General features: G+C 40.7%; 1 protein-coding gene across 5 annotated transcripts in view; it reads right to left on the bottom strand.

Annotated features, from left to right (window-relative positions):
* Positions 1-25,108, bottom strand: part of ANK3 (ankyrin 3) — a 205,327-nt gene that overhangs the window by 37,348 nt on the left and 142,871 nt on the right. For all 5 annotated transcript variants that reach the window (XM_018085402.2, XM_018085401.2, XM_018085400.2 and 2 more), the window contains 9 exons: positions 20,629-20,853; positions 17,380-17,534; positions 10,401-10,612; positions 8,531-8,738; positions 7,881-7,977; positions 6,426-6,654; positions 5,704-5,829; positions 4,826-4,948; positions 2,477-2,558 (listed from right to left, as the gene is read on the bottom strand). In XM_018085402.2, the coding sequence (XP_017940891.1) occupies positions 2,477-2,558; positions 4,826-4,948; positions 5,704-5,829; positions 6,426-6,654; positions 7,881-7,977; positions 8,531-8,738; positions 10,401-10,612; positions 17,380-17,534; positions 20,629-20,853 (1,457 nt within the window). The remainder of the gene's footprint in view (positions 1-2,476; positions 2,559-4,825; positions 4,949-5,703; positions 5,830-6,425; positions 6,655-7,880; positions 7,978-8,530; positions 8,739-10,400; positions 10,613-17,379; positions 17,535-20,628; positions 20,854-25,108) is intronic.

Raw genomic sequence — 25,108 nt, 5'->3', positions numbered from 1 at the left:
AAAAACCACCATAGTCTACTTCATTAAATGAGCTAGACTTTATTACGAAGATTAATTAGCATTAGCTGCCAACATTCACCATAGGTTCATATAGTCTTGAGTCCAAGAAACAGACCTTAAAATGATTCTGAAAAGAACTAACAATTTGTTCAGCAGTTAGTGTTAGTAAATATCTTTACAGAGACCCCACGGTCTCTGGGATAAGTCAGTCTATTTCGACTGACTAGTGAGTCAAGCAAACCAACAGGCTGCCCTCCCAACTCCTCCTTCTCCTGTTAAATCACAGATTCAGATGTGTTTAAGATGCTTTTTCTGTGCTCCTTATTGCAGCTGAGGAGAAGAACCAGTACAAAGAAAAAATGAGTAATTTACCTGTGTGTGCAGCTATGAACTGGACAGGGCAATTTTACTATTCTGAAGTAGCAAAGAAATTCCCCCAACCATGCAAGACTTTAGAGTGGGATAATATTCTAAAGAGTGGGTTTATATAACAGCCCTTTTTTGGCTACTAGACACGTTTGGCCTTAACAATTTCCATCACTCTGCATCCAAGATTTTATTAGACAGCAGATGTCAGTTACTACCTTCTGTGCATTAGGCCACACTTCCTTGCTTGCAGTTGGTAGTGGAAAGCACTGAGTCTATCCATACACGTGGCCACTGCTCAGACTTGCTCCTCCTCAGCCCCAAGCAAACACTCAGGACCCAGCAGGTTTAGCCTATTGCAGTGCTCCCATTCTTTTGGGCCCTTTGTGCCCTTTGCCTGAGCAGAGATACAGACAGGGAAGCAAGGGGAATGTGCTTCACACTGGCAGGGGTGCAGAGCTAAAAACTCTGTCTGCATGCACATGCATACACACACACATACACACACACACGCTTGTGTGAGCAAAAAGAACAATCCCTGCTGCTACCAAAACTGCTGGAGCTGTGCCATCGAATGCCCTGTAAATATCTAGAAGTTCATCACTCATATGCAGTCACTGGAGCAAGCTCCCTGTGGTGTAAAGCAGGCACAGCAGCTGTCCTCCCCCTGTGCTGGGCAGTCTGTGCTCTCTGGAAGAGCTGCACCTCCATGCTCATCTCCTTCCCTCACACCAGCAGGTGCAGGTGGAGTTGTGAACTACACACTACATGTGCACAGGAGGTGGTGCTCAGCTGAGGGTCAAACCATCAGTTTGTGCTCTTTCCTGGCAAACACAATCATATCTCATAACCTCTTTAGGTACCTCACAGCTTTAAGCAGTAACCACTGCCAAAAGGGACAGAATAGGTAAAGAACGTGCAAGAATTCCTACTGTGTCAATCCATCTTTTTTTTGAGTACAGTTCAAGTGGACTTCGGTTTATTCTCACCAACTTTTTGTAAATGAGACTTAATGGACCTTTGGTGAATAAATAAGACTTTTTTTTTCCTCAATGAGGGCTAAAAAATTTATTGGGAGCAATATACACAGTCATCAACCTCCTTTCAAGCAACTTAATTTTCCTTGTCTCTCAGTTCCCATCAAGCCTGTGACAATACCTTAACAGTCCATCAAGATGTCTCAGCAGATCTGATAGCTTCTTCAGATGCTATATGCTTGAAGTCTTCTTCCAGGCCTGAGAAGGGTAATATATTCTGGAGCACATCTGATCCAAAGAAGCCACAGATCTTATAGGATAAATAAACAGCAGCCATCCACTGGGAACTCCCAAGACCCGATGAAGTTTGTCTATGGATTTTTGGAATTATATCAAAGGGTCTGTTGCAGGGTAGCAACTGAGAAGTCACAAGTGAAAAAAAAAAGGCAAGAAAAAGCCTGGAAATGGGGAACAACAGCAGTCAACCTCAGACAGGAGAGGTGAGGGAAGAAAAGCTAAGCCAAATACATTATTGTATTTAACCAGGAAGGAAAGGAATGCCACAGGTCTGGTGAAGGGGAACATAAAGTTTAAGAGGAAGCAATGTGTGGTGCCAGGGAATAAAAAGCATCTGCAGGGAACAGAGGAAAAAGGGAAGAGGAGGAGAAAGAAGAGGGAAAATATAAAATATGAGAGAGTCTATTTTGGCTAAGCATCTAAACATTTAAGTGCTTATCTGAATGGCTTTCTCCAGCCTTGCTGAGCTTCTGTGTAACATTCCCTTCTATAGCACCTCTCTTCAATGTTTCAAAAGGAAGAGGAACAGACTCTTTTTGAAAGCAATCTGCAATCCTCCCACTCTGGAGCTACATAGCATTTTTAAACACTATTGTATTTTTACTTAACTAACACACATATTTTGCCAGTCAGGATTCTTCAAGCTCTCACAACACAGGAGTTCACAGACCATCCAAGAGTTTTGGTTTAGACAGTTTTTTTTTTTCCTTTTCTTTTTCTCTGTTTTTTTTTTTTCCCCCAGAGCGACACCAAATACAACGTTTATAGAAAAAATGTCTCTTCTCATGAAAAATCACATATATATATGGTTTAGTACATTGGTAAGAGCAACTCACTCATTCCAGGCTCAGTCAGATAGCTGTAGCGCTTACGTAAAGCAAGGGAGACAAAGTTCTGGCGCCGGTCAGCTTTCTCCGTCTGCAACAAAACACAGCCCTGCTCAGTGCCTTCAGCATCCTACCCCCTGTTTGAACAGAACAATCCTCAAACCTCAGCAGGATGGGCCGCCACAACCCCGCAGGGGAGAATGGATGCTTCCATTCAGCTTCAGGATGGCACACTGAAGCCAAATTTGGGCAAGCTGGCAGGGAAGGGACAGAGACGGTCTCTATTCCCGTGTGCCATGTGATGAGTGTCAGGCACGGCGGAGCAGGGAGCATGGTTGCTAGAGGTGGCAGAGACCTGCTGTGAATGACTACCCTTCTGGAGCAAGCAGGGAAGGGACTGGAACCCTAAGAGTGAGCCCAGGGGTTCATTCCTGCTCACATCATCTCCGCTAATGAGGCAGAAGAGCTTAGATAGCAGATGCAGCTCATGATGCTGCCTTCAAGTGTATCAGTGCTATATTATCCCATTATCACTTAATAAACTGCTTCACACTACTAGAAATGGTGTGATATTATTCATTCTCTGTAAAATAAACCACCTTTGGCTAGAAACAGGAGAACAACAGAAAAGACTGCAGGTACAGACATAAAACATTCATCAGAGTACAACTTAGATCGATTGCATATTTCGCCCCAGATTAATTTGTCCCAAAAGCACATACACCACAATGTACACTGGCTTTAAAGTGAATACATTAAGGACAAAAAAAGGCATGGGAGGGGATTTTTTAATATGCACAAAATGTAAAGATGTGGATTAGAAAGCAGACTACTATTAACTGATAAATTGCATCATAAGTTGCTGCATTCAGTGGCATGGTTGCTAGTGTGATGTCTTAAGTATTAACGGTCCTCCAGAGATCAACTCACTTGAATATGTGGCTAAAAATATGGGTTTTTTAGAAAGGAAACTATTATTATAGCTATATAGTAGCTCACTGGGAACAAATTCTGTGGAGTCAAAGTGATGTGGTTGCTATAATTATTTTTTAACAGGTAAAGAATGTTTTTGTTTGGTTGTTTTTTTTTTGTTTGTTTGTTGGTAATTTTTTTTAATTATTCTGATCAGCAGGTGACAACTGCTATTTAATTGCCACCCGGAAGAGGAAAAAAAAATTGTTGCTAGGTAAATGGGAAACATCTATGTAGTTTCTTTTATAAGATGATCTCAGCTACTACTACCTCTAATGAGTAAGACCCATTCAACTTCCTGACAATCTAATATTGCAGTTTCCATCAAACAATGGAGTTTTAAGCTGCAAATGTCTGAGGTTTATTTGAAAATAGATTTGAACACAATATTTAGAAATTTTTCATGGCTGCTTTGCTTTTTTGAAAGAATCCGGTTTAGTTACGGAGGTAAAATATTACAAGGCCACTATCATGGCCTCAGCAACACATTTTTCCTTCTCAGAAATACAAGTCAAAGCATGGTCAGTGTTACTCCAAGAGGTAAAATCTTATCCACTAAACTCTTCTTGATTTTGACAAAAATGGACTTGGTCTGATATTTAAAATTATATAATTTTTCATGAGTTAAATTTTAGACAGCTATTATTCAATGTTTCATTTAATTTCATAATATATAATCAAGTTTTTCCACATTTGTGCATTTATACTGTTTTGCAACAGAATATCAGATGTCGAGGATACAGTTATTCTGTAGGTATCATTTCAATGCCATAGGTTAAAAATAGTTTTTTGGGGTTTTTTTTCTGTAACATTATTTTTCTTCACTAAATCTGAAGGAAATAAAAACAGAAGACAGTGTTTATATTACCTCATCATCTTGATCTGACTCTGTTTCCTTTTGGTCCCAAGATGCATTGCAGAGACAAGGAATATTATAATGGACAGCAGGGAAAAGAATATCAGGATATGAAAAGGACCAAATTGGGAGCACAAAATGCAAGCTGATTTATAAGGCAAAGCAAATCCAAAATGTCAACAGAAAAGAAAAAAAAATCTTACATCCAATGCAAATAAACACGTGACATTACTGAAAGCATAAATCTATGACTTGCAGGCTGAAGTATGAGCTGTAAACAGAATTGTAAAAATTATAGGAACTTGACACCACAGTAACAAGAGACTTTAAAAGCGTTCTACATACAAGAAACCAATAAAACAGAAATTTTAAAAGCCTTTATCATATTCCAAAGCATTCTCATTACTGACAACTCACAGGGTTTCTTTATCACTAGCAGGAAAAGAAAAAAAAATAGACAAAAACTAAAAGGAACAGAAATAAATCCAACCCAATCAATAAGGAAAATATTTACTTTTCCCAACAAATACCTTTTTGTGTGCTGGCAGAGTGATATTCAAGTTGCAAACAGCTGTTTGTGGCAGTCCTTTTGTAGTCTTTGGTTCTTTCAAAAACGATAATCGACCACAGGGTTCCTGGCTGGTGTCTCTTACCTAGAAAAGAAATTTGAATACAGTATAGTAATATGTAGTAATTCAGATTCCTAGAGGAGGTTTCTGGAGAGTTTCTCTGAGCTTCTCTCCACAAGAAGCTATCTAGTGTGTAAGGACCAATGATACTGAGCTGGAGCTCAGCCTGAGGTGCTGAAGGAGAAAAGGTGTCACCATGAAAGGGTTGCATCACCCTAAAGCTCTCTGATGAGCAATCCATGCAAGACAGGTTGTTGACTGTGTCCAACTAGACAGTTTCATACTGGCATATTACTGACAGACATTTTCTGCTCACCATTTTTTTCTGCCACTTGTGCTTACCAAAATGCTTAAAAACTTCTTCAGCATGGTAGCTATGACAAGGCTAAGGAAAAGTGAGTGTCCATTCATGGCAATTTAGACATGAACAGTCTGTGCACACTTTTTGAAGGCTGTTCTGTATTACAGTATGTTATTGAATGCAACTCCTTTGCTTAGTCCCTAGGAAATTGTGATCTACTGGCAATAAATATGCTGGGGGTCTAATTTGAGATATGGCTTTAGTAAAAGGTTGTGAATCCATATCATGGGTATTCTGTTCCCAGATCTGCCAGCAGCTCTTTTGTGGCTTCAAGCAAAGCACCCTCTCCATGTTATTCATATATTAAACAATTACACTTACGTTCTTGGGGCAAGTTAGTCCTACAGGGCTAAAAAAAGGGAGGGAGAGGCAGGAGGAAAGAAGTCAGCAGGATCGTTTTGCTTTGTTTTGCTTTTACCTTGATAGAGAATGGCAGTCTATTTTCTTTGAAAGCATAAAAATTAAAAACAAGCTGCTGTCCTCCTTTAGTCAAAGGGGCCAGATTTCCATAGCAATCAACGTAAATAGGTTTTCCTTCCAGAACCTATCAAAGCAAGAAATAGAAGTCAATGAAACCTCTTTTCATAGTAGATCCATGCACATAAGTGTATCACGATTTCCCCCAACACAGTTCCTGAGTTTAACACAAGTCCCCACTCAGATTAAATTCAACAACAAATCAGAAAACCACTGTGCATTATGGCGAGGTATTTTGAGTGCAGTTTGGGAAAACATGAGCTACATGGCTGGCTTTTCTGGAGTAAAAATGTGTAGATTTCTTCAAGAAACAATGTAACTACATATCCACCACAAACCAGCCCTACTCATGACTGTGTGTCTGCGGGGCCTTTGAGAAGGAATTCCAGGTCAGCTGCCTGCAAAGCCCAACCAGGGTTACTTGACAGCAGCGAGTACAAAACCCACTGCAGACTGCACTGGGGAGACATTTGGAGACAGGTCTTCATGCTCCTCCTTCCATCTTGACCTTTTTTGTCCTCCTTTCCAGAAGTTTTTTGACACACCCTTGGTGTGAATCTTTATTTAACTTAACCTGGCTTATAGTGGCTTTTGCAGGACCTGCTGCTACTCGGAAAACACACTGTCCACCGACAAAGAGGAAGCCAGCTGCAAGAAACGTACCTCAATGTCTTTGCTTCTTGCAACTTCTTCGAAGTTCTCTTGTTGCTCCAAAGTTTTGTCCACTTTGTCATCAGTCATGCAGAAGCAACGCAAATTGGATTCCACAGGGTCATTCATTTTGGCAAATATCACAAACTTTGCCATATAAGGAACGCATATTAATTCTCTATAAAGTTGTGTTGCCAGCCCAACAGTCTCTAGTACTTGGTGGCAGTCTGCGAGCCAAAATCTGAGTGGGAAAAAGTGAACCATTAAATCAACTTTCCATATTACTCAAACATTGCTTAAGCCTTTAAAGAGAAACCATGTTCTGTATCCTTGGTCATTCTGCATGTGTATTGTCCTTCCAGACTTCGTAAAGCTGCAATTTTCCTTCTACTTGCAGTGTAGTTTTAACCATTTAAAAATGAGAATACATGGCAATGAAATGTTGGCATACTTATTTGGTCCTTTTCACACTGGTATCAAATAAACCTGTCTATTTTAAGGCTCATTTGAAGCCAAAGCAGGGAAATTGTATTTCTTGTGACCACATGCTGTGTATATTGAAATGTGCTGCTGCTGCACTGTACATTTGATTTGCTAAAACAAACTCCTTTATAACACATACATACAGCAAAATCACATCTCCCATTTAGGTTGAACCAAATATGCCCATGGTGAAGTTTCCTAGAGACAGGTGTTATATTGTTATTTTCTCATCTTATGATTAAAAGTTGGAAGACAAATGTGATATAAGTTATAATTATTTTAGTTTATATTTTGTATCAGTCTTTTCCACAATATTTCAGCCCTGATCTATTTGGTTCTTCCAGCAAATTTCTCTCTTTTTATAAAGGTTTTTATAGTTGCAAATATTATTTACTGAATTATAAACTCTCTACATGCTATACTATGCATTTTCTCCTCTAGGATGCATGATTTCTACAGATATTGTTGAATGCCTCCAATCAGCAAGTAAGTACACTAAGTTCATCAAAATTAATTTCAAGCCATCATTTTTTGCAAATGATATTTTTGGAAAGCAACTTAACATAATTTTCAACTACAGAGCCCAGAACCAGAAATTGAATGTCTTTACATTTTTAAACAAATACATTTTTATGAATCCTCCCAAATTGTTTTTTTATGGAAAGAGCACTTGAAGCTTTCCCTTTCTCTTGCCATTTGCAGAAAAAACACAAAGCCCTGTGTGGCATGGCAGCCTTCAGAGAAACAGCATGTGTCACTGCCAGGAGACATCACCACAGCAGAAAAGGCCAGGATAAAGCTTCATGTGCAGCCCTGGATGTGTGGGATGCTGATATGTAGTGACAAAGCGGCATCTGGTCCATTACCGCTTCATCAGTCTTGCAAAAGACTTAGAGAAAGCCAAAACACAACCCTACAACTATGCACGTTGTTAATCAAGGGAAGCTACTCCCCAGGTGCACTTGGCAAGCTCTGCTCCCATACCTGGCTGAAACATTGGTTGTGAAGGAGACACAGTCATTTGAAAACGTCAGCGGAGTGGTGCCCGTGATGTCCTCCCACTGCGCAGGTGAAGTGCCTCCTGTGCAAATATAAACCACAGAGATTTCCTTTCAAACACTAAGCACATACAGACCATGTAAGAACATCTCTATCTTCATACATAAAAAGAGAACCTACACATTAATGTTTACCAACAGCTGGAGCTACATGTTCTATATGACACCACATGTTACACACCAAAACCGATGCTGATGTAAGCAAAGAGCAAACCTACAAGTCAACAGCAAACCCCCCTTGATATCAGCTAGCACAGAATTATTTCTGCAAACTAGTTTTAGTGACAACCACGTTCAATAGCAAGGAACGAAATTCTTCATACTGGCTAAATATAAAATTAGCATTTAATATCTGTTGGGAGAGTTCTTTTACAATGGCATGAAACCAGATACAAAGCTCAGGGAATCAGTGGGAGCCTTTGAAATGCCTTCAGTTGGCTTTGCTCGGGAGAGTTGATCTGAACTCCACTGGACCAGAACACCAATGTACCTTTAGTGGAAAGCACAAGTTGTGACAGTGAGTGCAGAGATGTTGCTGTCACAGAAACCTTTGCAAAGAGCAGGATTTTCTCTAACCTGTAATGCTACATAGAAGTCGAAGGCTGGGCGTTGTGTCTCCTTTGTACCCGTTGGTTACACCTTCTCCCGATGGAGGCGGCACAGGAATTGTCATGGTTATTGGCTTATGAAATTTTCTTCTTCTTGGTTCCACAGTGACAATGGGACTGAAAGTTGCTTTGTTTCCAAGGATTTTTTTGACAATCTCTTCTGGAACCGGTTGAGCCTGTCAACATGAGGAACGTATTTAAACTAGAGCTACAAATTGGTTATAAGTATGCAGAAATATTTTCTAAAAGATAATTCTACTTTCCTTGTATTTTCTGTAGAATTTTATTTCCTTTTTTTTTTCCCCAGAAAGCCTTCTCCAAACTCTCAAGGGTGATTATTAGTATAATTCATGCCTAGTATTTTTTTCAACAACTTACTTTTTATTTCCTAATCGCTAACTTGTACAGTCAAACTATAAATCTCAGAAGGTTCCCTGCAGTATTTGCTTAGAGTTTTTCAGAACATGTTTGGTTTTGTTTTTAATTTACAGTGATGAGTGACACTAACTATAATTTCAAAAGGCAAAAAGGAAGTCTATTCTGCACTTCAGAAGTGAGGACGAGGCACTGTTTCCTGGAGGTGACGAACAACTCTTACATCTCTGCCAAACTAATTCATGCTCTTGAGGAACACTGCACTCTGACTTACCTCTGTACTTAGTGCTTCCTGTGCTTTTCCATTACAGATTATTAGAAAATAAATACTTGTTTGGGTCAAATTCATAATGAAATGCATTAAGCTATAGAAGATCTATAAGCAAATTTCCCATTTTCTACACCCAAAAGTGACAGACATGGAAATGGGGGTTTGCATCCCTTTGCCTTTTTTTTCTTTTTTTAATTTAACTTCCAAGTCTGTTTCAATCAGTCTGACCCATCACTTGTTATTATTTAAACTGCACAGTGTACTGATACACAAAGAATGTGTAGGCACGCTGCAGCCTCAGCAGTCACACCCTGCATACAGAGCTGTCATGCTTCCTTCACACCAGGGAGCTCTGGGAAGACAGCTGCATAATCATAAGAGCAGAACTTCCATTTTCTCAAGACTAATAATCTGTAGACGTGAAATACCATTAAAAGAAATGTTTCAGTGCGAATTCCAAGCACTGGAATCCAACCAGCATCTCTATTTCATGAACCCATCAGATTTGCAGGTTATTAAGTTAATTTTAAGTGACAATTAACACAACTCAAAGAAAAAGATGCCTCCTATTCTTATGGAATATTTCTCCACTTTCTGTGCAGTTTGTCTAAAGAGAGTTTAAGGCTATTTGCTCTTCCTGGATTTTATCCTTTGCTAGAAACACCAATGGTGAATGTCCTAAGATACAACAGATGTATGTGGGAGGTTTTTGACCCAGTAACAGCTGGCAAACAGCTGCATGAAATCCTTACCAAACACATTCCTGTGGCAAAGGGCAGCCCAGTGACAACATTCACAAGCTGCTGTTCTGCCACAGGAGACTGGGACTGCACAGTGGCTGTGCAGCTCAGAGCTGCTGGCAGCCAACAGGAGATGGCAGACAACAGCACTGAGGCCGCAGTGGCTCCAGGTCTTTGCTTTTCTCTCCATTCGCTGGGTGCTGAGGAGTTGATAAAAGGGGAGCTGGGCTTTTGCCACAGAGGGGAGGACTGTGTTTCACCTGCACCTGGGGGACACAAAGGCAGGGAGTGTGCCCAGGCAGACACGTGCCCATTCAGGTATCAGGTGTGAATAGGACCTATGTCACAACCCACTCCCAAGGAGCTGCAGGGTTCCCAGCTGCAAGTCTTGTGCATTGAGACCAACAATGTGCTTATAAATGCTGCGGATACAAACACCAGGGCAGCTTTACCTGGAGCCCCACACGGATCCTTTTGGTGAGAGCACCCTCGGGGAAGGACGCCTGGACACGTGGCACCGTCGTGCTGCTCAGCACCCCCCCCTCTGGGCCAATTTGGTTACTCTCCTGCTTGATTCGTGAAACCACTGCAAAGTACTGGGGGAAATCCTTTGTGACGATCCTGCAGATGCGCTTCTTCTCCAGTTCCTCCACGCTGTCCAGCTCTGGTGGGAGAAGACAGGGAAAACAGTCAGGCATTACCTGCCCACGTTCATCTCACACACATCTGTGAGTGTGAGGTTTGGAATAAGGCTTAAAATGCTTAAGAAGATTGGGGGTTTTTATTATTATTTATTTACTATGAGAGGAAAAAACCCGACATTCAGTGCTACAAATTATCAAGCTTTGGTTTGTTCTGTGAGCTTTTGCATAAATCTTGACAATGAGGGCAACAGCACCAGACACGCAGATCTGAGTACTAAGGTGTGACAGTGTCTGCAGCAGCACCTGCCATAGGATGGCAGCTTTGTCACACAGCATAGAAGTCCAAGGAGGGCTGAAGGAGATGTTCAAGCTTCTTCCCTCTCTCATTGCTATCCAGAAGCACACAAGTGCACTGATCTTTCTGTGCACAACTTCAAAAGACATTTATTCCCAGCCTCTTCCCTCATGTAGCTCCAACATGCAGAAAACCACAGGAAATCACTCAGTTCATGAACTCACTTCATGTCAGGCGTGCACTCCTAAGTCTGGCCAGCTAAGGCACTTGAGAGAGTTATTTCCCAGACTGATATCCATATAATCCTGAGCAGACACTGTGCTCTCCATTAAACTGTGGAAGTGACAGAGCTCTGTATCCCAGCACTACCAATAAAACCATAGTGAGTTCCCCTTCCCACATCAGGCTTTTGGCCATTGGGTTATCTGCCCCCCAAAAAACTGCAATGTGCCCCTCAGTTCCTAGAGAAACTTAATGCATCCTCAGACACACCTGAAACAGAACCAGGTCATCAACAATTAGTTCTCTCAGTCACATTCCCAGTTTGTAGGGTCACCAGGGCTCAGAAAAGTGCATAGAGTATCTACCCATATTAACTAATTAAATATGCAACATAGATATACATGCACCGGGGAAAATCTGGGTCAAGAATATAACCACTTATGCAACTATATGTGTGTGTGTGTATGTATTTGCACTGCTGAAACCCCATATGCAATGGTGAAATCCCTTTGATATAAACACTACTCAAGAATGGAGATAACTACATAACCGTCATGCATTTCTCCTGTAATTTCTTACGCTCAGATTTTTTACCTATTGTAACTGAGTTTCATTCCAGCACTCCACAAGTTTCAACTCTTATTTTCCTCCTTAAAAACCATGAAAGAAAGTTTGTTCCTCAAAAAATGAGTTTTCTATCAGATGCAGCAAGAGAGAGCAGGAAGACCAGAAAGAATACTAAGACAAAAGACACTTGTAAAATACTTTATGTGACTAAGGCGTTTTCCTCCTCTGAATATGTAAGCTCAATTACAGTTCCAAAATAATTAGAATATAAATTCTGTAAAATGTCAGTTTTCCATTTTAAAACATTCAGCAGGTAGTTTGGATTAATCACACAGTGTTGCTGTGGAATATATGTACCTACCAGAAGAGGGTAATTTCTTATCATTATGTCAGCTTCCATTTACTTTGACTCAGAGATTGATATCTGAAGCCCTCTAATGAATTAGGCATTCTGCCTGCAGCCTCTGGAAGCAGTGGCTTGTGCAGGAGACAAACTGGATTCTTGAACTCCCAGGCAGGTATATTCTTGCTGGTAAATCCTAATCATCTCCTGTTTGTTGCTACAGACTAAACCCACTGTAAAATGCTCACAGAGATGAAGGATAATTAAAATTCTCCTGAAGTAGAAAATCAGTGGTTTATATAAGAACATTTCAAAACCCTTTGAGCCTGGCAGGCACTCTCCTTTAGAGGAGGAAGATGTGGATATCAGAGTGGCAGAACAACAGTTGGGAACGGAGGGGAAGGACTCTATACAGGGAGGTTATGTTTGGATAATACATGTGTAAGCTTCTATATGAAGTTGCCCTCTAACAGAAAAAAAAGATGATGAGCAATCAAACCACCTCTCTGACTGCCCTGAGAAATGCAGCGTTAGCATGACAGAATTAATGAAACAGGGAAAACTAGTCCTGGGAGAGGTCACGTTTCAGGAACACACCTCATGCATTTCACAGAAAGAGCTATCATCACTACTATTTTCCTCAGCAGCTGATATTTCATTCCTATGCAAAGTGTTTCAGTTAAAAATCTCAAAGGATTTTTGGGTTAGTTGGTGGGGTTTTGGCAAGGAGCAGAGCTTAGCCACAGAGAAGTATGCCATACACCCCATCCTACAGATAGGGATGGCAAAGCAGGAAGAGGTAAAGCAGAAAGGTTATGGCAGAATGGGGAAGAATCTCCCGATGCCACTGTCTCCCAGGTTTGTGCCAGCAGCCCAAAGATCACCTAGGGCTATTAAGTTTCAGTAAGTCAGGAGAAAGGTAGTGTGAATACTCTGTGCACGTCTTCTCCTGCCACCCATGTGTATGGTACACTTATCCTATGATGGCTTGGTTGGGAGTAAGGGAGGAGACAGGAGGTGGAAAAAAGGGAAGGAGGGAAGAAAAGAATATCACACCTCCTCACCCTCTAATCCATGCTACCACGTGAGCATTACGCTGAGATTCCTGGATGGGAGAAGAGAAACCCAGCCACATCCTCCATGGTCAGAGAGGGACCTCACACAGGGTGTCTCAGGTCAGGGAAAGCAATCACACCAGTTCTCTCAGGTGAGAGGCAGTTGTGGATCAAGTTCATCCTGTGTCTACTACCTTTCCTTTTTTACTTTCAGATAAGGTAACACAGAGCAAGTGTCTTCTGACTAGAAATGGAATAAGACAAGTCCCAGAACACCTGGCTGTTTCATGAGCTTCAAGATGTCTTTGCATGATCTGGTATCTGATTTCCCTTGCCAGGGCCTTAAAAGAATTTTGCCAGCACTGAAAAAGCAAATCTCAATCTACTTCACAGACTGAACAGCTCTCTGAGTTCTGCAACCTTCCCACAGTACTGGCTAAAGCAGAGCTGACCTTGTCACCATGCACAGACTGCAAGGTGGGGTGAGCACAGGATACCAGTTTTCCCCATACAGAGACGTGCCCATTAAGAAATTATTGCACTAAAAGTGTGGCATGCAGGAGGCAGTGTTCACAAGGAGAAAAATACAGGAAATGGATGGAGGCAGAAAGAGCACGTGGCAAGAGGCAAGGAGAAGCTGAGGGCAGTAAGACTTGTGTTGAAAGTGCTGGTAACTAGACCCACACTCCCAGCTTCAGTATTTCACTTACACAGCTAGACACTCCCACTGCCACAAGGATATTTCATCCTCAAATAAGGCAATGCCCTTTAAGTCTGTTTTCGTGCACTTTCTTATCTTGCCATTCACAACACAAAGTTTAACAACAGTATGTTTAAAAACTCTTCCTGGAAATGTGGCAAAATCACTGCAGAGTGATTTATGGTGGTATTTTAAACTTCAGGTATAAACAAGGTCACACTCTGGTTTGATCTGTAGATTCAAAGACATAGTTATGTAAAAACTCTTGCTTCCCATCTGAAACCACACTGTACAGCTGCAAGCATACTGTAGCCACAAATATTTGCATTTCTTGGCTCACTCACTAGTTTGCAAATGACTGTCAAAAGATTAGCTACCTCAGTGTGTGCATTTGTGCCCACAATTTGTCTACAGGCACCTATAAAGGGTGCAGAAATGTAAAAAGCAAACACAAGTTATATCTAAAAGGAGTAAGTCTGAAAATTACAAGACAGAGAGCTTCTTCCTAAAAATAATAAATTCAAAAAATACATATATTTTACTTGGTTCAAGTATAAATAAATGTAATGTGGCTGAGAGCTGTGAATTGCTGCCCTTGTGTTTGAAGACACACTCCTCCTATTCCTAAAAAGGCCAAGTTCCCTGTATTCCCTTAGCTCTATATTTGCCTAAGTACAGCACCATCTTTAAAATAAAACCTATTTAAACAGAAACCTGACTGCACTAAAGAAAAACTCTTTACATCATAGTTCATTGTTCTTTCATGGTAATAAAACAAAAGTTCTGCTATTATTTAATCCTGTATTAGCCCTGAAGCGGTGCCTCCTGCTATGGAGTATTTTGGATCTAAAACGAGGTTTTCCAGCAGATGGTGCTGCTCCCAGTACAGAACAGAAGGTTTCCAGCAGTCCTCATGAAGGGGAAGCTTGATGTCCTTGCTCTCTCATCCCTGCTAGCTAACTGGGAGAGCAAAACAAGAAAAACAAAACAGAGAAGAAAACTGCATCATTAAACACTTGGCATATTAAGGAGCCGGGAAGAAAGGTCTGATTGCCCTCCTTCACTACATGGGTAGGAAAGAACTAGTGATCACAGCAGATCTACCACAGAATGGACCAGCTGCTTTTAACAGAAAATGGGCACTCCTGCAGTAGCCTATGGCACTCAAGAGATGATTATGCAGATGAATTTTCTTACACAGAAACATTAAACTTCTCTAAATGACCATGGGGCTGCTCTTTATTTAAATTAAATATTGCTTCTGCCTCCAGAGTTCATACCTGGAATAAAACTTCTTCCAAAGTTGTGGCTTCTGAAATACAAGATACCGCTCCAGAACCAAGTCTAACCGTGGTATTTTGTAACAAACCAGTAAAAGTTCAGATGAAAAAAACCAGGTCACTCAATTCTACAAATTTGTAATTTTTTTTGGTCATCACTTGAAAGACCTTTTACACTGAAAAGGTGTCATTTAACTAGAGTGAAATTTAGTCAAAACTCTTGTACTATTTTAATGCAGGGTGGGCTTTTTGTTTTATTTGCCTAGTTAGAGAAGGATTAAGTTAAAATTAACTGAACAAATAATGGACACAATGGGTGTATCTGCAGTACTTTTTCTCCTTTTCCTCTCACAAATAATTGCCTGGATTTGTAAAAGCCATTCCTGAGGTTTGGCTTTTAAGGCGCCAAATATTTTTGCTCTAAGGGAATAATGTCTGTCATACTTTCTGTGATTCACTGGCTGCACCTACACCCGCTAACCTCAAACAGCAGTTCCCCAGAAGGAAAGAGCCACCTGAAACCCTCAATAGGTCAGAAAGTTTTACTGTGGCTACAAAATTGTGAAGCTTATTATTTTAGGCTTGAAGTACCAAGGACTTCACGCCTCTCAGTGTTTTAATTATTGAGCTCTTCTCTGTAAAATGTCAGTTTATCCATATGGCACCTCCGGAGGTCTTTCGTAAGTGATGCAAGTTGGAGCACTTTAGAATAGTATTTTTGTGCCTAGATTTCCTGTCCCAAAATCAAATCAAACTCATTTTGAAAAGAAAATAAGCAAGCTCCTGATCAGTGCTGACTAACTCACCACTAACTCACCACCACTAACTCACCACAAGGCAGCACTACTCTGCCCAAATACCAAATCATCACTTCAATCTCATGCTAGTGTGCAGAGAAGGAGGGGCAGTGGTGAGATTTTTCTTTCTGAAAGGCTGCAACTACTGCATTCAATCCTGAAGCAATTATAATTCCCCAAGCCATACTATCCTGGGCAGCGCTCACTCTTTCACCTGTTCCACTGCTTTTAGGTACCCTTCTGTGATGAGGTTTATTTTATTTTTCCAAACCCACTGACAAAACATTTGCAGTGTTTCTGCCCTCCTGTTTGATTGTTTTGATTATATTTATTTTGAAATAAATAGCTACGATAGATCATCATGTAACAAGCAGATCTTTGCTGTTGCTCTGTGTTTTTACAAGCTGAAATACAGTTCAAGTACTTTGAAGTGTAAATACTACACAAGCCTATCCTGCTGTTCCCATTCCCAGACGACCAGAAAATCGGTAAAAATGCTAAATTTCAGATGCCCAGGGAGACCCTCACAGCAGCACCACTCCCCCCATTCTCAAGGCATGCCTTCAGCTGGGGCTACCCTCTTCAAACAAGGAGAGGAGGAGATCAAAGGCAGAGCCTCCTCGCAAATACCTCCCATAGCTGTCATCCACAGCCCGATCATTTCCTTCACACGCTTCTGCTGATAATGAAGGCACTTCCCTGCAGCTTGTACCCCACCACACTGTGACTTTCTGTAGGAGGTTATCCAGAGAAAACCCTGAGGATAAACCCTTAAGAGAAAACCAAAGTTCAAACCTCAAGCTATTTCATTCAGACTGAGATGCAAAAGGCTCAAGCAACGGTTTATCAGGACTTCAAAATACTTGCTAGGAAAAGAAAGCAGCGGTGCCAAGGAATCAGTGCAGCCCCAGCCTGGCTTTGCCCATGATATGTCTTCAGGGACCATCTGTCACAGCATCTTCTGATGGATTGTGTACAGCTGGGTCCTCTCATCTTGTGGGACTCTCACATAAACAGCAACATCCAAGCAAAACAAGGGAGCCAGACTTCCCAGATGGGCATCAGGAGGGCAGGTTGAGTATTTGTGGGAGGCAATCTCTAACACCACCATTTCAAAGAAGAATGCTCTATGGGCTGAGGTCTGCATCTGTGGAAAAGCCTAATAGAGCTGATATTTACACTTCATCATTGGTTTGGAATGACCTTCTTGTGGCCCTGCCTGAGCAGCTGAGACACACTTACCTCCAGCTGGGTGTTATTCTCAAATTCACACTGTAAAGCAACTGTGCAACTTTGCTTCAACTTGGCAAGACCTCAGACCAACACTTACCACTCATTTCAGGATGTCTTCAGGCGACTGCGGAACAATTTCTCTTTACACCCTTTCCACTAGTTTAATATGGAACACACACTGTATTCCCCAAAGTCAGATATCCCCTGCACTGTTTTACTTCCTGTTGCTTTAGTCAGCTGGTGGTAGCAAACCTGCACAAAGGTAAGGCTTGCTAAAGCTTGGAGAAGTACTTACCTTCATCCATGCCATTTAGTATTTCAGTCAAGTCTTCGTGTTTGCTGTCATACTGGTGCTCCTTCCACGTTTCACCGTTTTCACTTCGAAGCACGATTAGTTCTCTTTCCTTTCCTCGCATTGATCCAAAATGAGGGATTTCCACTATGACAGGGCTAGAGAAAAAGCAATCATGTTATTTTTAACCCTGTATTTCCCCACTGCCCTTAATTTCATACGGGTCTTAAGACCTTAAGAAAACTATAGTAATTTTAAATAGTTAACATTGTTATGGTAAAAAAATTGCCAAAAATTTTAAAATTGCCAAAGCTGCACAATCCTTTATCATTTAAACTATAATTAACAGATAACTCGAAAATATTAACATATATAGCTCATTTTTAGTGTAAATCTTTTGTTCTGCTACATGAAAGAAACAAAATTGACAACTTTTGCTAAGGAGAATTCTCCCTGTTCATTTATCCCAGGATGTAGGTGATCCAACCTGCCTCCAGCACACGCAGCAATGCTGACTTTTAATTGGCATTAGCATAGTCAAAATTCGGATTTGGCTCAGAGAGTTTGAAGGCACAAAGTCACTTCAGAAACAGTCTGGCTATCCAAATGCATGCAACAGCCACTGACTGGAGCAGGAACCATGCATGTGTGCAGATTTTAAACTTCAGACTAAGTCCCAAACTTTTCACAGCTCTCCCTGGCTCTCTGTTGATGCAGCTCCTGTGAAATACAAGAGACTGTTTCCCTTTAGCTTCACTCTGGTTCTCATGCCCAGCATCACAGCTGCAACCTCTGCACAGGAAACATCACTGGGGAACCTTTAGATCCTTTCAGAAGGGATTTCTCTGGGTTAAACAACATCACAACCACATTTAAATTAGTTACTGTCAAACATTTTAGGGAGAAGGAAGGGGAATGATAAGGTGGTTGATAATACACCTATGTCACCAGACAATGTACCTTCAACAGAGGACTGCAAGTGCATTACTGAACAGTTTTTATGAACAACCAACAGAAACCACCATTCACTTCATGTGCCATTCCTCAACAAAACAGACACTTTTGCCAAACACTTCACAGGCAGGATATGCATTTTAAAGTATGCTAAGACAAACTGACTGAAATCACACCGTAAGTGAACATTTATGGATTATGCAGCTTTAAGACATTTAAATAGACAGTATCATTATTTTCCTACAGAGGTTGTAAAGGATTTAACTGCTTTGCAATAACTCTGTTAAAAGCAGCATCGCATGATGGCAGAAGTATGCAGCACTTCTGTGGTACTGTGCACCTGCAAGGTGTTGGGTGCATTAACCAACTGATTACTTGAGCATGAAATCACAACAGCCATCATGAGGGATAATAAACTAGCTGGAAGTCCAGTTTTTACATTCAATACCAAGGGAGAGGAGTTAGTCTTTTTTTTTTTGTCCCATGAAAATAGAGAAAGAGTTTAATAAATACATATTTTAGATGCTTTCAGGAACACCCAGGCTACTACTCTAATCTCAAGTCCTTTAACAAAAAATAGGGATGCAGCTGCTGTCTCCCATTGTGCACAGCAAGTAAATACCAAAAATTCAAATACATTGCTTAAGATATTTACTCTCTAGTTCAAAAAGAGTACAAACTGAAAACTACCACTGTAGTACAATCTTTGCAGGCTAATATTTCAGATACTGTCTCTGTAAATATTTAGAAACCACACAATTTTGTGCATGACATTTAACGAGAATACTCAGTGAGAAGGTATTGAACAGGTTTGGAACACCAAACACTCAGCAATATTTTGAAAACCTAATGCAATAAATTTCACAATATGGTTTGAAAACAACAGTCAAAAACATAAGGAAACATTCTTACATATTTAGACTATACACTGCAGTTCCTTTGAATTGCATATTTGGCTTTATAAATTTATTTTAAAAAGATGCCTCTTGCAGGTTGAAAATATTAGTATTTCTCCAACCTTGCCGAATGAATTAATTCACTCAATAACGTTTTTTCTAAATAATCTTTCATGAATAGTAGATTTTATGTGGTAACGTTACAAATGCTCTTCCCAAAACAGACTCACTCAAGGCCTGTAAATACCTTCTCTACCACAGGGTTGAACTTAAAGGACTGTCACTGTGTATTAAAATGTATTTAATGCAGTAGAAACACTTCAAATTTAAAAAATTACGAAAGCACAGAAGTTATGAAAGCAGAATGCTGGCAGTGAATTTTACATGCCTATAAGCACAAGGTAGTAGCAGAGCTATATTAAAATCAAGCCACTATGATTCTCTTTCAGTGACATAAATCAACTGAAAGTTTTGGAGAACTTAAAGAAAAATAAAAATGGGAATAACGAAAAATTTGAAACAAAAGAAAAACTGTAGACATTCTGTATCTTTTCCGTACGTATCCTACCCAATAAATTTTGTTCCTTGTGGACCAAGCTGCAGGATTCGGCTAACCATGCTCTCACCCTCATTTAGAGGGGGAGGAGATTTAGGAAGATGCAGTTTACTGAATAACATCCATGCAGCAGGAAGAGAAACGAGAAGGGGAAATTAGGAACAAGCTGTCATTCCCGACAGAACCAGCAGTTTACACCAAGGTGCCATTCATGGTAATGAACAAAATTTATAATTAGGGAAAAAAAAGGCCACATCATAGTGGATTGTTTCCCCTATTTTAAGCTTCTAAAAAGTCAGTCCCTAGCATTTATACCATTTGTACTACCACTCTACAGTAACTGCTCTGCCCTCACTCCAAGTGGCTTTGCTCCACAACACAGAGATAGGCAGCTCCCAGCAACTCCAGAGGGAGCCCTGCACACACTGCGAACACAGCTCAATATTTGAGTCCTTGTGGGTGTCTTTAGGACACTTCTTTGTGACAGTGCTGTTTCTCTAAATACTCTACAAGCAAGGGAGTCAAAACCTGTGCTATAGGTGTGTCACTCCTCCTGACTTCCAAGGCAGGTTGCATGAGTAGATGGGGGCAGGCCCTGGCCTTTTCATGGCATTCCTTACCTTCGTCTCCATCCTGCAGTCATCACAGAGGCAAAAGTCCCGTTAAAATACAAGGGTACTTTCTGGATGGAACGGCAGGTTGGATTTTTTTAATGTTTTAAGTTAAGTTCCCTGTGTTACATGCTCAGATGAGGTAGAGTCAATGTTTAACTAACTTAGACCCATAGGATAAAGAAATGAAAGATGCGACGTGAGTGCAAACAATTAAACTTGTAGAACAACTCACCCTAAAAACTGTGCCCCTGCTGGCCCCATTTCTACCAGTCGACTTGCCAATCCTTCTCCTTCAACCATGGGTGGGGGGCTGGCCAGTTTGTGCCTCTTCACCAAGCGGCAGGTGATGCGGGTTGGGGCCGTACATTTGCGCGGTGGGATGATTATTCTCATTCCATGGTGGCGACTGCCCCTCATCGAACCCCCACGTGCATCAACCATAAAACTAACCAGGAAACTGCAGGGAAAAGGGAACACATCAACGAAAACGGTCACAAAACGAGCAGAAGATCAGCAAAAAAAAAGTCAACCGCCACAGACTTTAAAACATTATTAGAAACATCTTCCCGATCCCAGCTTAACTAAAAAGAACGTGGAGATTCTTTTAAAGTTTATACTTACATGTTAACTATGGGTTATCAAAAGCAGGAATTGCTAAAGGTCTAGCAACATCATGATGAAATGACCAGGTGCGACTGAGTAATTTGGATTAAAAGAGTATACAAGTAGTGTATTAGTAGTGGCTTGTTAGAATTTTAAAACATCCCTCTGTTACCATTAGCTCTACTGTCCACAAATGAAAGTAATTAGCCTCACATGCAGAAAGGAACCAGACAGTGTAGAAAAAGGAATATAAAAAATGCTTATTATTTGGGGGATCTCAGCCTTCAAAATCTCCTCACAGTCTCATCTGCAAACACTCCTGAGTGCTGGCAGAGCAAGTGCTGTCACCAAGGGTGACAGTTAGTCCAGGCTACTAAGGGTTTCCACTGATGGGGAACATGAGCGACAACTATCAAGTATGTAACTTCCTTTAGGCTGTTTGCTTCTTGGAGGAAATCATGCCACTACATCTCTTTGAAGATGATATTCATTAGCAAAAAGACATTAAAGAAAATTCCCATTTGCTAGTGTCATTCCAATGCATAATTTTCCATTTAACAATAGAAGGGTAAGAAACTATATTTCTAAGTGACGAGTGGTATATTTTTAAATAAAATCTTTTTTATTAGCAAGGGACTAATTAATATTAGCAATTAATATTAGAATAGCTTCAGGCGGAAGATGCAATAACAGGCTGGTATCAAGAGGGACATGAGTTACCAACTCAGTCCTGAAGCCAATACAGTTTTTGTTTGTTCCTTCTGTATGATATGCATATCTGTCTCATGGTTTCACTATTTTCAAGGCTGTTGCCAAAACTTCCAGCTCTTACTAAACTCTCACATGACTAACAGGTGAATCCATTCAATTTCCTGGTTCCCTACAATAAATTCAACTAAGGGTGTGAGCCAGTATCCAGGGGGGTTGTGAAGGTTCTTTAAAAAAGCCCCCAAACGCTCTGAAGTACGATTGGGAATTTGTACAAGACTGTAACATTTGCTTTCAAGACCAGCAGGGTATCAAAAGTTGCAGCCTGGACAAGCCTGCAAATAAACTGCATTCAGAAATCTGGCCAATGTGGGTGGGGAAAATCTGCACAAAAGCAGGAGCATAATCAAAATTTGGCATTTAGCAGTCTGCAGGAGAGGTGCAAGTGGGGACACAAGCTGTAAATACATGAAGTAGGACAGAAATGTTATCCCACTGAATTCCAGATCAAGAAATTACTACATTGCCTTTCTTCAACTCAAAATCCATCAGTAAAGATGGGGAGCTCTCTAAGATGATTCTAACCCCAATTTATCGTTTCTTATGCCCCAGACATTTTACAATACTGAAGCATATTTCACAGCATTTTCATACAGATAAGTTGTATCCACATTCCACATTTATCTTCTAGATAAACGCATTGTACACTGCAAATGTTGCCACTAGGGCATCCCAGTTCCTCATAAGAGGAATTGTTTCAGTGGGACAGGATCTTGGCTAACCAAGTACTTTCTGTAAATACTGGATCTGTGTCAAAACCAATATGCTTGATCTTTAAATTATATACCCTATAAGTTATGATAATCTTAATATTTATAGACCACAAGATCTCAAGTGTCTGTAAACTCTGTTTACTGAAACACTTCTCTGTTTGCTAACAGAAGGCTGTATCAGGCAGACACACAGCTCTAGAGAGCCTGGACCTTTGGTTCCCTCTCTGAGTACTACTGGCCTGTCAACACGTTTATGGTGCTTTTTCTCTCTGCCATTGATCCATAGGGTGGATGGTGAAAGGCTGATGGCCGCAGGCAGATGCCACTGAGCAAGTGGAAGGGCAGGCCAGTGGTGGGTCTTCAGAGCTGGCAGGGAACCAGCCCGTGACTAGCTGTGAAGAGAGCTCAAGGCAATCCATCTAAATTTACCATGAAGCAAAGAAAAATATTAAGCAGGGACCCACAGTCCTTGGTCATTGAAGAGAGAACACAAAAAGGAATCTGCTGCAATTGGTGCTTTGGTGCCAAAATCAGCAAAATCTCGTGTCATGTGCATGGCTTCTGTCTGCAGAGAAGAGGGGGCCTTTTCAGACTACATGGAAGTGTAGGGGATGCCTGGTTGGAGCATCCCTTGGGGCTGATGCTGCAGCAGCTCCAGGGAGTCACATCTGGTCCATGCACTGTGGAGGAGCCTCCTGGGGAGCTTGGCCAGGTTGGCCTTGGCCTGATGGCTCGGTACAAAGCAATTTTTGGAGAGCTTCCTATCATGTACATGATTACAGGCTTGTTAGGGCATCTCAGAATTAATAATGAAAAGGAGGTTTTCGTCTAATGCAAACATGCCAAAACTTACACTCAGATAAGATGCTGTCTTCTGTATCCAAACTATTTAAATGATGTGTGACAGTGTGAATTGTCAAAAATCTCTAGGCAGCTAAATCTACTGACTTAAATTAATAATTAAAAAAAAAATCAATAGAAATTAAAGCTAGGTACCCATAAAAAACAATCCCCAAGTTAACAGGTATGTTTAGGTTGTAGATTTTAAGGTCAGTCTAGGCTTGGCAACCTGGAGCTTAGCACTGCTACTGCACACTGCTCACAGCAAGGGTAGATTAACCCTTGACATGAGCCTGTGCCCCATGGCAGCAACCAGCCCCTCACAGCTTTGGTGTCCCCACCACACTGCAGCCTTCAGTGAGGACAAAACCTGTAGCAGATCAGCCTTTATGCATATTGCTCCCATATAAAAAGATAATCATTGTCAGCAGTATATTAATGAATTATTTCCTTGTTTAGTTTTCAAATTAGTAATTTACCATTTAAAACAATAACAACAATTCCAAACAGTATTTCATGCACTTTCTATCTAAAATATTAGTAGCTGATGCTTACCTAAATTAATGTTGCACTAATAATGGAAACTACAATATGATCTCTAAAACACAACGCTAAAGGCTAATGAGCATTTCTACTTGAATACATGGAAGGGATGAGGATATGAGGATGTGGGAGGATGCACTACAAACATCTACACACACTCTGTGGGAAAAAAGTTAAAAAAAAAAAGAAAATGAGGATTCACAGAAAGCACAGAGTTATCACCTTGAATCATACTGGGGGAGTGGAGAGGAATAGCTGCAAAATAATTTAGAAAGCAAATGGGAAAATTAATGTAAGATAATTAAAGGCAAGCAACAGAAAATATCAATAATAAGTGCAAAGAAAAAGTAACAATCGAAAAATAACAAAAGCAACACATTTGAAGGCCAGCTTTAGAAATTATTTGGCTTTTGCTCCACATATTATGACATATGTCATCTAAAATATGCTACATATGGGAAAAAAAACTGAAAGGGAGTGGTCATTTAATTAGTCAGCACAACCCCACAATTTCTCTGGAAAGTGCAGAAGCTCACAGAGAAAAGCATTTACAATTTACTTAGGTCACCAGATAATTTATTGTAATACAACTTCACTGAATTCCCCAAACATGCTCCACTGTGCCATGGAAAATCAGTTCTTGAACTTTTCTAAAGCAGTTCATTTTCCAAAGCATAATGTATGAACATATGTATGGCAGGACACTTGAAAGGAGTATCAGTCCATGCCATTCATTACACTGCTGTCAAAAATAAGTTCTTCTTTGTGTACAGGAGGTTGCTTGGAGTAAACTATAATTAATTTGATGTATTCCACCTTGCAAGACTGGATCCGGTATTTCTGAGTTTCTCAATATGGAAGGCAGTGTGACACACTCATTTCCTTCTTTCAGATAAGAAAACCAAGGAGTTAAAAAGGCAACATGAAGAGAGCACACCCATTTTTTACTTTGGGAAAGTTGCAGGAGTAAGCTCACCTCTGAGAGCTGAATGAAGGTCATTTTGGGAAGGGTCTCTACCCTTCCAGAGGCCTCAAGATTCATGACGCATTTCAATGTACTGCTTACAATGGACCCTGTTCAAAATATATGCTGGCAAAACAACTTATCTGAGCTCAAGAAGGAAAACATAAAACATTATCTTGGCTTGAAAAAAGGAAAAACCAGAAGAGTCGAAACTACTGCCAACAATTTCTTCTTTCTTCAGCCTTCACTGATACATTGCTGGTTCTCCACATCCAGCTCCC

Source organism: Manacus vitellinus, unplaced genomic scaffold, assembly GCF_001715985.3.
Source record: "Manacus vitellinus isolate BGI_N305 unplaced genomic scaffold, ASM171598v3 scaffold_80_pilon, whole genome shotgun sequence".
Lineage (NCBI taxonomy): Eukaryota > Metazoa > Chordata > Aves > Passeriformes > Pipridae > Manacus > Manacus vitellinus.
Note: the sequence above shows the minus strand (reverse complement) of the source record. Positions and strands in the feature narration are given on the sequence as shown.